General features: G+C 37.9%; 1 protein-coding gene across 1 annotated transcript; it reads right to left on the bottom strand.

Annotated features, from left to right (window-relative positions):
• Nucleotides 1-476: 476 nt before the first annotated feature.
• Nucleotides 477-13,308, bottom strand: LOC135684269 (hatching enzyme 1.2). The gene is made up of 9 exons (XM_065199747.2): nt 13,150-13,308; nt 9,194-9,259; nt 8,538-8,573; nt 6,980-7,141; nt 6,447-6,564; nt 4,810-4,988; nt 3,118-3,208; nt 2,150-2,307; nt 477-875 (listed from the first exon to the last, which is right to left on the bottom strand). The coding sequence occupies exons 1-9, from the start codon at nt 13,184-13,186 to the stop codon at nt 625-627; spliced, it is 1,098 nt and encodes a 365-aa protein (XP_065055819.2). The 5' UTR covers nt 13,187-13,308; the 3' UTR covers nt 477-624.
• Nucleotides 13,309-15,938: the final 2,630 nt, after the last annotated feature.

Here is a 15,938-nt window from a genome sequence, read left to right as displayed (position 1 = left end):
ATGGCACCCAACTAAATATCAAACTTTGTTGGATTATCAGCTATACTGGAAGGCCGGTAAAGGATTTATAAAATTATATTCTTAGTTAGGCAAGAGACCTTGCAGCGACAAGACAGGAAACCGAAATTTTATGTTGAGTACCCACTTTAAGCAGGAATAAAGTAACATTTAGCTTCCTCAGATTTCGTCTCGTCGCAGGAAAAAGAACGGCTCAATCTTGGTCAAAAATTCATAAAGAAAGATAAGAGCATCACAAGGTTTGAAGCATGTTTCAAATTTTGAAAACAGAGACATCGTCACTTTTATAACTAAAAAAATCGTGCTATTGAATTTCCCAACAGTGCCCTTCCTCTGTTAAAGCAAAGAAGGAATGTAGCTCGGGCAATACTTCAGTTGGGAGGAACATGATTCTTTACTTTGTAACATTGAAAGCTATGATGCGAAAAGAGATAAAAAATGAACAAAAATACAATCACTTTTACAGACAAGGTATTGGAATGATACATCAATAAGTCAAGCTATAGACATCGGAAACATTAAATGAACAGATGAAAAAAATAAGATACAAAAACACAATGCCCAACTAATGCACTTGTGTTAGCAAAAAGGTCTCTATCCTTGCGATCAACAAAAATTGCAGCTCTTTTTGCAACTCCTTTGCATGAAAGATTTGTATCGCCGATGGTTGCAATACTTCGCTCTTGCCCAACCGGAGCAGTAGCGGTTTTGGTCTTCACAATTTGGCTTCGGCTTTGGGCGTGGTTTTGGTCGAGAACATCGGTTACACGACTTCTTACAGTTTGCAATAACCCAGGAATGGCTGCAGTAGCTTTTCAAGGCTTTGCAAAACACGTAGCTGTCTGTGCATGTTGACACTGAAAGTAAAAGCTATTGTATTAGAGCTAATTGCACAGGATTGCACAGTCAAAAATGGACTTTTGGGATGGACGAAAAGGCACAAAAAGACATTTATACCGAAAACACTAAGGCACTATTGGTTGAGTTTTGGCGTAGATTTTTCAAAACGCATTTTGTCGATAATTACTTTCCCTTATTACTGGAAACATAAAATTCAAGATATCTTCTGATGCCATTCCCGTTATCATCTGAATTATGGAATCCATTTTTTCAGAACGGAACAAGAAACATTAATTTTCTAATGGTAGCCTGTCTTACTTATTTTCACCCAATGCCATAAACGAAGGTGGTGACTGATGACGTCATCCAAATTTGATAGAGCTATTATTATGAAAATTTCTATTCATGAAAGTACTTAAAATAGTTTGTTCACTCTATATATGCATGTCCTTAAATGCTAACAGAAAGTATTACAGAACAATATTACCCGTTTTACAGCTGACAAAGTCAACCAGTTAAAATATTATCTACACTGATTGTTATCGATAACATTATAATATTTTGTTGCAAAAATAAAGCATGGACAAACCCGAAATTTTGATTTTTTTCCTCAGTTTTTCCTTTTACCTTACGATTGTTATAGTTTTTCTTGTAAAACCAGGCTAGCCAATTGCAAATTACCTTGTAATAGTGAGATTTGTAATTGTAGTTTAAATTGAATTGAAAACAAAATGTTTCCATCCTATATTTCTTAACGCCTTTTTAAGTCATCAGCCATTTGCAAACTTACGATATTGTTGATATTTAATTATATTAGTTATTGAAAGAATTTTTTGCCACACTGTGGATAGCACAAATTAAGTGTATAAACCGATCACTTCAATGCTATCGATCAGTTGTAGCATTACTAAACTTTAACAAAATATTGTAAGTAACTGGTTCTTATAGTGTAATCTGGTTTATTGGTAGGAATTTCCTAGGTAACACCTCAAAGTCTTTCTATAACAAAGAAAGGAGAAAGTGGCTACAGAATTGCAACCGTAAGTAACTATTCTATAGTGCCTTGCCACGAAGTATATTCAAATTTTTATAGTTTATTGCTCATAGAATAAAGTTTTACAGCTTTTAAAAGACCGCAAAGTGTAGTTCTCGTTCATGTTTTGATTAAAAACAGACAACTCCATTCGCGAAAAAAAAGGCCGCAAAAAAATTGCCACTGAGAAAAGCCTCCTTCTAGCGTTAACCGACACTACTGTCTAACAGCTTGCTATCGAAGAATTGGCGTTCTTACCAGGTTTCTTTGTCGGTTGCGGCTTTGTTCCTCTACACTTGTAATACTTGTTCAGTTGATTGATATCAATACGGCTAAATCCTCTTCGCTGTCCAAGGGTCTCCGATGGGTTCGAGAGAGAAACGATCGTCTTTCCTCTGTTTTTGCTGAATGCATAGCTGCGAAGGAAGTTAGTTTTTTTAGTATAGAAAATTATGTGTTTTGTAGGCAATTCTTTTGTGTATTCAAGTGCTCAAGCCTTTTTTCAAGACCACTATTTTTGGTGAAAGGAAAATGGGGTTAACTAGCCGGGCAAAAATTTGCAAACTACGCCCTTCAAGTTGCCGGAAATTGATTGATACCACATCCAAATTTTCTTTCTGAGGAAACCCAAATGCCGAGCTTAACATTGCCCCTATCTTTTTGCGATAATAATTTTTTGTTGTTCTTAACTAAAGAAGCTTCTTTATAAACACCTAAAAACCATTGCTTCCCTGAACGTTATCTGAAACCAGTTTCATTTTGCTTTTTGTTTGTTAAATTAGTTTGTTAGGGGTCAAAGCTTTCAAGGTCAGCCATGTTTTGCAAAAACGTGTCAAAAGTTCTTGGCTTCTACTTAGTGTACAGCACAGCCAACTTAGTGTTCAGACAAGGAAACGTCGGATTCAGTCCAGGAAACTTAGTGTTCGGCACAGACAACTTACTGTTTAGCCCAGCCAGCCCAGTGTACAGCACAGCAAACTTAGTGTTCAGTTCAGCCAACTTAGTGTTCGGCACAGCCAACTTAGCGTTTAGCATAGCAAACTTAGTGTTCAGACAAGGAAACTTTGGATTCAGCCCAGCAAACTTAGTGTTCAGCACAGCCAATTCAGTGTACAGCCCAACATGTAATATGTTCAGCAGAGCAAATTATGGGCTCAGTTGAACGTTCAGTTCAGTATATTTAGATTTCCTTCTAGTAAACCAACAATTTTGTTGGAGAAACTTACTTTCCGTAGTGCATGACTGACTGCTTATCGTATGGCTCGCCAAGAGTGGATGCTTGTCCATACCTGTACTTCTTGAAGTTGTAATCGACACCTGAATAAATAAAGTTGAAATTAGTTCCTAAATTTTTGGATACTGTCAGTATGTCACACACGCTCTGCATAACTCAACCTGGGGTTAGCAGGAACCAATTCTATCAGTCCTTTTTAAGAACATTTAGAGAATTTATAATAATCTGGGTGTTTGTTTTTCAGTAAAAACTCTCCGATACAGAATGATTGTTTCACTTTCTATGGTACGTCGTTTTGCCGAGGTGCCAGTTACATTATACCGGATTACTATTGGAGCGGATTAACTTCATATCGGATCGGATAGTGAAAATCACTCCGCTCTGGAGGTGATCACTCCGGAGTTACTCCGTAGCGGTGCGTTGTAGTGTAATCGAACGAATCCCGCATAATCCGCTTCGAAACCATGAATTTTTCTTATTGTTTTTTGCTTGAAGCAATTCGATCATTAGTGAACAATGGCGATTTCTGAGATTTGGTTGCTGTTGGATAATACCCAACCAAAATCGTCCCAAATTTGTCGTATTTGGATTTCAACTCTTCCCAAATTTCATTGAAGAGGCCACTGAAAGAAACATACTTTAAACACATCAGATAGCAATGCAATCTTGCTATCCATCCAGCGAACCCCATCACTTATCTCTAAACTTTCAGGGCTGTTTTCGTCGTTTTATGCAGTAGTTATTGAAAGCGAATTTGCAACAGCACACAGCTTCGAACAGAACATCAAATAATTTAATCTGGTGCATTTTAGACGTGAGTTTACTAAAGCACACTTCATTTTGTACCAGGAATGCAGAGAAACGCAGAGGGATGCAGGCGTATAGGCGAGCGAAGCGCCGTAGTAAGGGCTACCCTATATATCACTTCGGAGTAAAAGTTACTCTCCTCCGCTCCGATAGCAATCCAGTATAGTGTAACATTAGCCTAAGTAACAATGTAGATATTGAAATTAGAGTCAAGGGTGGCAATATGAAAAGCAACATTTGACGCAACATAAATCCATCGCTCTCTATTGCACAACTTTAGCCTGATTTCCACTAGGCAAATTCTTTCGCGCGAATCGAATAAAAAATCGTAGCGATAGAGTAGGACCGTGATATACTTTCTGCGAATCGAATTTTTTCGCTGCGAAATTTGAGAACATGACACCACGCATGCTTACATTGGTAAAAATTCGATTCGCGCGAAAGAATTCGCCAAGTGGAAATCATCCTTTAAAGGCATTGTGTCTTGATAAAAGAAGAGGGTATACCAAAATACGTGGAGTTAACATTTTCGCGCTGCAATGCTTTTGGTTGGCCAGACATTTATCACAAGATGTTTTACAAACCAGCTTCGTTCAATCGCAAGTTGTCAACAACGGGTGCTGATCTCACATGAAACTACAGCGATCACACCGAAAGCAAATGACTCTTTATAAAGAATGCCTTTTTACTACGACTCAGTGCATTTCTATATTGATGGGGTAGTGTCCTGCGAAATGATTGCGTTGTGGGATTGGTCATGGCGGAAAAGATTGAATCAAACTGACATTTTAGTCCGTAAAAGGTGGATAATTCTTGTTTCAACAATAGCCGCTCTTAGCTGTGCGGAATTAACAGTGACATTTGACCTGGGCCTCACCTGACATTATATTTCCCCATTGAATTTTAATGTATCGATCTCTGTCGGTTCTCGATTGCTCGTGGAAGAATCCAGCGCAATGCATCATTTCATGGATGGCGATTCCCTTTGACAGGCAACCAGGACTCGCCATAGAAATTCTTTGGGGGCCACCTTGCTGTCCAATCATGGAGTAGCATCTGGAGAGAAAATAAGCCTTAGAATAAGAATAATACCGTTTACACTACAGAAAAAGGTAGAGCGACCTGAATAAATAAAGTTCCTGAATAAATCGACCATAGGTCTGGCGTTTACACAAGGCATCTACTCTTTTTGGTTTCGATGGAAAACGTGGCTCAATCTAGAGAAGCTTTTGCTTCACATAAAAGTTCTGTTCTTTAAATGGAAGGGTAAATCGGGTCAAATTTGGTTCCGTTCCTTTCTGCTTCATTTTAAAGCGATGAAAAAAGCAGTATCTTGTACAAAAAGCAGCTTTACGATTCTGTAACGTTAACAGGATAGCAGATGCCTAATAGAATTTAGAATGAACCTCTTCGAAATCCGAGAGTTAATTGAACTTTAATATACCCAAGACCTAGTGAAAAAGATCAAATTTTCCGGATGCCAAGTAAATACTTCATACCGTTAAAGCTCTATTAAGCCCCCGGGGGCTTATCTATTTTAATAATCCTAAAGGAGGGCTTAAAAGAGAGCGAGCTTATTAGAGAAAGGGGGCTTATTAAAAATTTGAAGCAAAAAACTTTTCAAAAATGCCCTTGGCCACTTGATATGAAAATGTCATACAAATATTCGCAAAAAACTTTGCTAGCAGCTTCGAAAGTTTAACCAGTCAATTATAAGGTCATCATTTTCATCAACATCAACATCATCATTATAAATTGATAACCCTAGGATGTCTTCAAAACAAATCTCAACTGACTATTATGTCGCACAAGTTGGTCTTTACATAGGCCGTACGGTCTTTACTGCATACGATCTTATCATCATCACACCCGTCAAGAGACCCACTTAATGCGCATGTTTTCTATGTTTGACATCAAAGCCTAAAGAGGGGGGCTTAATAAAGAGGGGGAATTAATAGAGAGGGGGGTTAATGGAGAGGGGGGCTTAATAGAGCTTTTATGGTATATCCAAATTAACAAACAAAAATAGCAAAAATATTCTCAATATTGATGAAAGATTTCTTAAAAACGCTGGCAATAATAAGTCACATCTCAGAAAATTATTTGCTAAAAAACATGAACTTTACATTTTAAAAAATTTAATTTTTTGCGGCTTTTGTAACCCTTTGCACTAACTTCCGTATCAACAATCTTGTCATAGCCTGAGCAACATGAAGCCTTTGGAGCTGTAACGTGAAAAATGTTAATGGGCCTCATACCATAGCAGAACAGAGATGACAGAAGCGAGGGACACAATACCAGTCAGTTGAAGTGCGGAGTAAGGCTCTGTGTCCTCAACATAGGCACCAACATAGGCTGGAAGGTAGGGTAAAAGGAAAATTAACAGCCAAAACAAAAGATTTTGAAAAAGCTTTACTGTTTTGAAAAAAAATGGGGGGAGGGGGAGGGAGCAATGGCAGAAGTCCTGTTCAAGATTGGAAAGGCGTAGGAGTGCAGCTCTTGATGTACACATACCCTGATCCGTGGAAAAAGGTAACATAGCTTCGTTGGTTGGTTCTTGGAACCCACTTGATGCACGTGTATTTTTGGTAATCAGCGATGGCTTGGCGCACGACCGAGCGACCCCTGGCATCTGAAAAGTTTTCAAATAAAGGCTAATTTTTAATACACAGGAGTGATTATTAAATTCAGTTAGCCTTACTATGCTTGCAGAGTTGCATGTTTGCAAAACATAGCAAAGAATCTTACTATGAAGATAAGAATGAACCATAAGAATGATATAGAGCTTTTAAAGGTGTTTCAAGTTGCATGGAATAATCTGCCTTAATAATAACTCAAATCCATTTACAACTTTCTCTTCCTAGCACATACTTCCTCTCCCTTCTGTATGGAAAACACACGAAAATTTAGCTTTTTTCAAAAGACATATTAAGTTAAAAGAATGAATGATGACCAAATTCCTCTTTTCAAAACTATACAGAGAGAAGTCTCGAAATGATAGGTATTACTTTAAAGGTGCCAAGTGATGAAAGGTGAAAGCAACTTACTGAAATTGCGATCAAAAGTATAAGGTATAACGCCATTCGACCAAGCACCGTTTGTGATTGCATCGAATTTAGAAATTTTGTTTTTTGCAGCATATTCCATGTTGTCGATGTCTGTTTGTAGAGATTTTGTCATGACAATGTCACCTTCGAAAAGATCCGGGTCTGCAATAGGACATCAAAAAAATTACCAAACCATTGGTTATCTGAAATACATTATGAAATAAAATAGGCCAATTAGTTCAATGAATACTTCCTCTGGGAATGATGGGCTATTAAGCTCGCTCCGGTACAAAGCTTCGGCACATATTTTGATGGTCTTACTCAAAGGGACATTTGTGAAAAGACTACAAATGTAGATTGTGCTTCCGTTTTTCTAAATGGCCTATTTTGATCCACAACTGGGTATATATTTTTCATCGTGTTCTTTCGGACCCTTATTTTCACGTTTTATGCTCTGAGGAGTGTCAGACGAAAAAGCTTTTGGCCAATATGTTGTAAAATGTTTGCTTTTTTCAAAGCCATTTTCAAGTTCTGTACCGCCAAAAAATTGTTCATAAAAATAGTATTGATGATAGAACAGGATACTCCTATCCAGTAGAATGAAGAACTGCTATCATTATAGGCAGGGGCGTCGCGACCGGGGGGTGTCACCCCCCCCCCCAATAGTATCTCAATAGGAAATTTCAGGTAAAATCCGCTCGGTGGAAGAAACGCTTTAGGTATTTCAGAGACCTTCATATTATAAAATCAATAAAGGTTCAAGCAAAGGTAGTTGCTCCGTTGGTTAAATATGATATTCCTTGACATGAATGAGGGTAAACAAACAATGATTTGAAAATTTGAAGATTGCTTGTTAGCAATAAATCTAAAAATCCAGACCCATCTAAATTTAGAAGAAGCTGACAACCTGGTATTTTACAAGACCACAGCGAAATTGTTGTTTTTATCTGCTGTAAAAATTTTTTGCAAAAAAAAATAATTTTCAATAGGATGAGGAGTATTGCTTTAGTGAAATTTGCTTAAAAGAGTGCATTTTCCAGGAAACTAGAAGCATCAAAATTCGAAAATTTCCCGCTCTTCGGCGGCAACTATGGTGCCGCCTCAGGTAGTAACTATATCCTTAGCCCGTCCCGATATAGAGATTTGACAACACTATTAGGAAAGTCCGTTATTATCATACAGAGCTAGATTTACAAAATGTATTGCAGAGGTTTGTGACAGCAGCTAAAAAGTTTCAGGCAACAAATTTTTAATCAGGTAAATTTGTAGTCCACACACCGGGTATCCTTGCCATGCTTAAGACGCTTAGATATGTTTCGTAGCGGTGAGGGGAAAGAATCATTTAATGACCTAAACACGGTGATCGGGACTCGTGTTTCCAGGACGTGGTCCAGTTTGTCCATCTTCATTTTAAGAAAAGTAACCAAGCAAATACAAAGAAAGATGCAATTTAAATAAAATGCTTGACCATCGTGTTTCAAGGTTATAATATCTTTTACGGCTTAATTATTGCAGGCCTGAGAAATTTAAACAAATATGAAATGAAAGACCAACTCACGGTTATTTTCGTTGTCCACTGAAAACTTTGCCCCGGCTGTTAAAAAATATAAGTGTAAATTTAGTATGCAAGCAAACAATTTTCGTACACATTACATGACACTTATTGACGGAAAAGAACGCGATTTGCCGCCTGCAAAACGAATTCACTTATTTATGCCAGTTTGAAATGGCTAATTCTTAAGTTATTATCAAGCAAGTCTATTGTATGTCTTTTCAAAATTTGAAACTGATATGATATTTTATGTCTGTTAGCTTGAGTTGAAAATATCTGGACCTTGTGTATGATGGCTTTACACATTTACTTGGCAATATCGAGTGCTAGTCTGGTAGTTTGTAGACTATGATGCATATCAAGAAATTGCTTGCTTCGGAGGTGCATTCTCTCTTTGGGAAGAAGCATTTCAATGTGAAATATTTCACGTCTCTTAATTGCAAAAACTTACATCTACTACTGCTGAGATAAAAAAGGGACATCGCTCTAATTGGCAAAAAATATTTAAATGCAGTTTGAATACAAAGCATCAAAATTGGCTTGATGTTTTGTACCCGAACAACAAATTGTACAAATCTTCTTATAATAGGTCATAATCTGTCAATTAGGTTGCTGTGAGTAAATTACAAAATCATCTTGATAAAAGGATTATAAAGTGTTACCATTATTGTTGATAAACATGATCTTGTCAAATGGATTCATTTCATCTGCTTTCTGTGCAATAACGGCTGCAAAAATCAAAGAAAAAAAACATTGAATGTAGTGGATTCTGAAATTTTTAAGGGAATGAGAAGCATTGATCCAAAATGTTTCTGTGCAATTAAGTTACTTTGATTAAACAATTTTTTTTAAAACCTTAAAGAACAGATTGCCAAAAAGATTTCACCAAAGACGATTTGACGAACCATTTGAAGCTTGCACATAAGGCCAGCCGAGGACAGTGGTTTATTGGCAAGAAGGCAACGGTTTATTCATCAGATTAAAATTTGATAAAAATTGCTTTCAGACATTAAAAACCTGTTTCCATCGTCTCCTTATCTGTGAAATTCTAAATCAGGTAGAGAACTATTGTTTCCAAAAGGTTTGTTTTGTATAAAAAATTTATAGGAACAATACTCCAAGATAGTTTATATCTGAATAGCTGGACTAAAGACCCATTCTAGAATATGACTTGATGCTCAAATCCATAAAACTCAAATATTAAGTAAATCTGTTGAAAATAGACAAAAATGAACAAGTCAGGCAATTGATAATCTTTTATAGGCCCAGTTCGAATTAAGAAGCCCATGACGCCTTCAACTGAATATTTCAACTTTCATGGACACGGCAGTTCATGGAACATCTGCAGAAATTTTGGCCTACATTTTCCCCAGCGTGTTCCTCCAAGACGCTTAGTAATCAGAAGTGTTATTAAAAATTTAGTCCGTCAACTGAATTGGAAAATTTTGCGCAGTTCCTTTCCAGAACTAGCAAAACATGTATATCTAATCAAGGTTATCATAACAAAGTGTCTACATTTGTGTGGAACAGTTCAAGTATATTTGATCCTGACTTGGCAGAAATCACCACTTTGTTCTGTAGAGACAACAGAGAGAGGGAGAGCGAAAATGTCCTTTTCTTTTACCTTCGTCAATATTTTATGTTTTTTATTTGACCTAGCTAAGTATTATTTCTATATTGTCACTAATTGAAAGCTGGATTCCTACCAGCATATATCTTTAAAACAATATTTACACAACCTATTTCTAATCATTATGTAAATACACACTACCTTTTATCCAACATATTCACGCTGATCTTTAATGCCTTTATAAACAATCAGCAAAGTACAACACATTCAGTCTTCAAAACTAACTGAACTTGCACAGTTAAAATATAAGGAAATTCTTTCTATAGGATCCTGGGAAATCATTCGAGAGAGAGAGAGAGAGAGAGAGAGAGAGAGAGAGAGAGAGAGAGAGAGAGAGAGAGAGAGAGAGAGAGAGAGAGAGAGAGAGAGAGAGAGAGAGAGAGAGAGAGAGAGAGAGAGAGAGAGAGAGAGAGAGAGAGAGAGAGAGAGAGAGAGAGAGAGAGAGAGAGAGAGAGAGAGAGAGAGAGAGAGAGAGAGAGAGAGAGAGAGAGAGAGAGAGAGAGAGAGAGAGAGAGAGAGAGAGAGAGAGAGAGAGAGAGAGAGAGAGAGAGAGAGAGAGAGAGAGAGAGAGAGAGAGAGAGAGAGAGAGAGAGAGAGAGAGAGAGAGAGAGAGAGAGAGAGAGAGAGAGAGAGAGAGAGAATGCAAACAACACTTTTAAGATGTGCCCATGCCAAAGACCCCTATAAAAGGCCCCCAATGAACGTGCAAAGCTCTTAAAAGTATATTTCAAAACTGCGATCGGGGAAACTTCAGAAAATGACAATACCTTACATTTATTGCAAACTTTGCTGTAAATGCTAACATAAGGTTTTAATTGATTCAGAGCAGAACCCATAGGATCATAGCTTCTACTAACAGCACAATGCTTTCAGCCCCTTCCTTCTAATTTATAACCAAATAAGAACACAATATGAATAGTATGGAAATTTGCAACAATAAAGGAGTACGAAGAGCACAGGAAAATTAAATAGGTGCTTGAAGATATTAAAAAATAATTAAGAAACATCATATTTCATGTGTGCGGCATCTCTGATCTGGCTCTGTGATTCATGTGAAACCGCTCAGAAATCTTCTGTCTACTCTTGGACGGAAACGATCGATCCTTTGCTTGCAAGCAGAAGCTTGTTTTTGTTATTTATATAGGGTAGCTGAGTACTTGACAACTCTGACATCATCTTTTAGTATATATTTGGATTGCCCAAAGAACAATTGTGTCACGTCCATATCTTATCAATCGCCGGTAACTCTTTGTCAATCGGTAACTCAAAGTTTTTTCTACCTCAACCACTGTGGCTCTTGTGGCACTGGCACCCAGGGTATGAGAATTCACACGGTATCAATAGTTTGATTGCTTAAATGCGATGGATATCAAATGTCAACTACAATGTTGCAATTTTACCAAGATGTTACCCCATGTCTAACTTGGCGGTTTTAGAATCAAAGAACAACATCAAAATAATACACTGCAGAAAAATGTCCCAATCCTTTCTCGTCGAACTTGGACGAAATGCGAAATTCATCCTAACTGAGAGCGAAGGGAAGTGTCCATGGACCTTAAATCCGTTTTAGGATGGGTTTCTTTGTTCCTCTCTGAAAATATGCAGGTAATTACCCTTTGGCGCCGCCACTGGAATACAGGAATATCAGATATAAGGGTAGGGGAAGAAGGCTCGAATAAAATATTCGTTAAGAATAAAATATTCTTACCTTACCTTTAAAGTTAATGAAAAATCTAATAAGGGTGGGTGTCCGCAACGTACCCAAAAGAAAGCATGGGATGGGATAGGCTTCATATTACAACCAATTATGTAGATGGAGATAGAAACCGACCGACCGGGAGACAAGTATCAAATTTTTAAAGCAAGTATCAAATTATTTCAGCGATTTCTTGCTCATGCCGCATTTGTAAACCATTTATAGGACAAGTGGGCTATATAAAGTGACAGGGAACCGACTGTACATTGGTTTAGTGGCAACAAAGAACTTGCTCCATACTGGGTAATTCATTTATTACTGTTACGTTGTTAAATTCAGTTTTTGTTAACATATTTAGTTTGTTTTGATTAGCTTTTATATAGCTATTAGTGTAGGTTTACCAACCTAAAAGAAAGTAAAGAAAAAGGTCAGGAGGAGTACCGGTCTCAAAAGTCAAGAGTTTGGCAAATGCACGCGCGAGGGGAGCGTAGAGCTGCGCACCGAAATTTGAGATTTCACACCGAATTAAATGAAAACATTTTTGCACGCAATTTGAATATTAAAAAAAAATTCTGGATGAAATGTGGGAAAATTTAAAGGGGGCTTATTCGGGGGATTGTGATCTTATAAAAATCATTTGCAAGTTATCATACAAAGAGTAAGGCATAAAAATACTGCCGGCCAAAATGATGATACATAAAATATCAATTATCAATATCTCGTTCATTTTGGTTTTTCATTCAGCTCTGAATCAGTTATTAGCCATGGACCAAAGTATTTCTTTTTTCTGTTACCTTTCAAATAAGCCAGCACAATGCACTGAGCTGGTTTTATGGTTTTGCTCGGATTCCTACAAATCGGTTTAACATATTGCAATTGTCTTTAATGTAATTATCTTTGTGTAATCAATCGTTTTGTGGAATCCGGTGGAATCAATGATGTTGGATTTTGAATATGGTTTTGTTGCCATTTCAAAAATTTTTATAACTTTATTGAAATTAACATTATAACATTATAACATTGATAACATTATAACATTATCCAAAAGGGCTAAAATTTTGAGCAGGGCCCCTAATTTCCCAAATAAATCAAAAGTTTCCTTTTCCCTAATTAACCTGGTTTACCAGCATCAAGAGTAGATTAACGTTATAAATTCTAAAATGCACGACTTTAATTTACCATTGCAGCTAACCTTTCTAGTGCGATGAAGCTATTTCACAAAAAGCTATATAAATTCGCTATCATTAAAAATAACACCTAATGAATGTAAATAGAAATTCTGTCGAGCGTACCTGTAAAAGCCAACGCTAACAGCAGAGCCAACTTCATATTTACGACCGTTCTCTCTGCAGCCAAAGATGTGTCTGATAAGTGTCACAGCCTCTTGACTTTATCCGCTTCGAGCAAATTTGAATACAAAGGTAAATCACGTGACAACAAAGTTGGTGTTTCTTTGAGACGTCAATGTGCGCGCGGGGTTTTTCTCACCTTAGCTGCCGATTAAATCGATGGCTTTCACAGCCCTCAGCAACAAACCGACGTTAAGCCTCACCCAGTACCTTTGACGTAAGTGTAAACGTAGATATTTTGGTGTAAAGACGCAAAAGGTTCGAGGCGGACACTTCCGTTTTCGATGCGTCAGGCAGGTCAGGAACAAAGAGGAAGGTGTCCGCAAAAGCCTTCCTGAAAACCTTTGCCCTGCTACAAGGCCCTATAACAAGTTTCTAGTTCCTCTTGCCGAGGTCATCACATTTCAGCGTTTCTTGATAACTGCTTTCTTTATCCTACTACAAATCGTTTCTCAAATATTGAAACCCGAGCGGTTTTCCGAGCAATCGCACTTTTTCATTTTCACGTTCAGGGGCGGAGCCAAGAAAATTGTTTGGAGGGGTGAAGAGGTGATTTTTGCAGACAAAAAAACTTGTCTCATTCTTTAAAGGAGCGGTTAAAATATAAATACTCTTACATGCTACTTTTATGCGTTTCTGCTTCAAAATTTATACTCTAGTGCTAAAGTTTAACTGCACAGAAACGTTAATATGTTACAATTGCAAAAATGTTACAGAGTGAGTACAAAAATTCCATCTTTTGCGCGGCAAAAATCCTTATTATGCCGACGAACAAAATGTTGGAGGGGGTACCGCACCCCCTCATACACCCAAGGGCACCGGAGCCAAGGGGAAGCGGGGGCAGCTGCCCCCATTGCCCTAGTGGTGCGGGGGGGGGGGCACGGGGGCAGCAAAGTGCCCTTTCAAGAAATTGATTTCCATGCAATACTAATTCATAACAATATTTTGAATGCTAATAAAATCTAGATTTCAAGCATCTCTTGATACCTACATGCAAGACAAAAATCAATGTTTTCCATTTTGATGAGAACTGAAAATCGATTTGCAAAGCAATTTGACCAGCAAAAATATTTTCGTTGATAAGTTCTCTTTAACTTTCATGATCAGATTTCAGATTGCTGAAAATATTTCAGATTGCTACCAACGTTGGTTCGCATATCAGTCAAGGCATTGATGATGTCTTAAATTCAAGCAAAGGCGTAGGAAACGGGGGGCACAGTGGTCACGTACCCCCTTTTCCCCAAAATTTCAGCTCACCTGCCTCTTTGCAGCTCACCGAGTTGCACTTTTTGCCAACTGCATAACCAAAAAGCGCCCTTAAATTTATTACAGGTGCTATACGAAATGAACAAAGGGGTGACCTTTTGGGGCGATGATCTAAAATGTTTCTTTTCGATCTGCTTTTAGAAACACCAAAAAACAGCTCACAACAAGGGTTACCGAAATGTAGTGGCGATGGAAAATTGGCCATGGGCCTTGAGGTTTCCAGTTTGTGAAAGCAATAAGTAATACATAACAAATTGTACAACTTTTTAAACGATTGCAGAAAGGTGGCTGCAAAAATATTCTAAAATGAATTTTTAGGTAATTTAGGGGCATGGTTGACCTGTGAGAAGAATAATGACGTGTGCTTGCCAGAAACAATTTTATAACCCTGTCTGTAATAAAATTCTGAAAACATGATACCAGTCCTTGAATAAGATATAGGAAACTAATGGTTTGCCTCGACACCATTTGACTGATAAGATGATAATACATTTTTGAATTGATATGGAAAGTTGACCTCTTTTTGGACTCCATATCTGAGTTTTAAGGAAATAAGTCTATGAAGGTGACAACACTGCTATTTTCATAACAATCTGACCTGTCCTGGAAATCTTCATTAGGTATACGGTATACCTGTGCCGGAAAAAAAGGAGACTAAAAGTATATTTTTGTCCCGGAATTTTCAGCCGCGAAGGAGACCCTGCGAAAACAGGCATATCCCCGGGTAATCAGCTTATTAAGTAAACCCCCGTGCCGTGATAGGACGCAGATGGAACCAGAGGTGGCGCCAGAAATCTTCCGACAGAGGGGCTGGAGCTTCCGACAGGGGGGCTAAAATGACTAAAATAAGCAGTTTTCGTACGTTATTTTGTCAAATTTGCTCCGACAATAACCTAAAATTTCCTCCGATGGGGGGGGGGGGGGGGGGGGGGCTAGATGCTTCCGACAAAGGGGCTGTAGCCCCCCCTAGCCCTCCCCTGGCGCCACCACTGGATGGAACCTGAGCCACAAAAGTTCAAGCGTGAAAATGGAAAAAACTAGCGGAGTACCAGAGGGGCGTCTAGAAGGAAACTAATACGTTAATGCAAATATTAACAATGCAAATACACGAGGTTACGTCAACGGAAGTGCCTGGGTACACTACGGTTGTTGCTTACGAAATGCCTTATGTCAAACAATACGCAATTACATGTGTGTTTGTGGGGGGGGGGGGCAGTTTTACAGAGAAATGCAAATAGAAAATTGTGACTAACACGGGAAATTAGAATGAATGAGATTGAAAAAAATTTTATGAGGCAGTCAAATAAAAGATAGGTACACTTTTGATGCCTTTTACTCATCTGTCTATCTAAAGCCATTAAACTTGCATATAAGGCATTAGGCTAATGAACAGCTTCATAAAAGCTCAGTTTAGTTACTGCCCCCTAATTTGGATGTTCCATGACAGATGTCTGAATGCTAAAGTA

The sequence above is a fragment of the Rhopilema esculentum genome, chromosome 21 (genome assembly GCF_057945365.1).
Source record: "Rhopilema esculentum isolate cy_ngs chromosome 21, ASM5794536v1, whole genome shotgun sequence".
In the NCBI taxonomy this organism is placed as follows: Eukaryota; Metazoa; Cnidaria; class Scyphozoa; order Rhizostomeae; family Rhizostomatidae; genus Rhopilema; species Rhopilema esculentum.
Note: the sequence above shows the minus strand (reverse complement) of the source record. Positions and strands in the feature narration are given on the sequence as shown.

Bases quoted from the DNA above. Each gene is read 5' to 3' on its own strand.
- LOC135684269 (XM_065199747.2), bottom strand. From the start codon at position 13,186: ATGAAGTTGGCTCTGCTGTTAGCGTTGGCTTTTACAG. The intron at 4,989-6,446 runs GTATGTGTACAT...TTTTCTCTCCAG, and splicing joins ACCTTTTTCCACGGATCAGG to ATGCTACTCCATGATTGGAC. The intron at 2,308-3,117 runs GTAAGTTTCTCC...CTTCCTTCGCAG, and splicing joins TCAGTCATGCACTACGGAAA to CTATGCATTCAGCAAAAACA.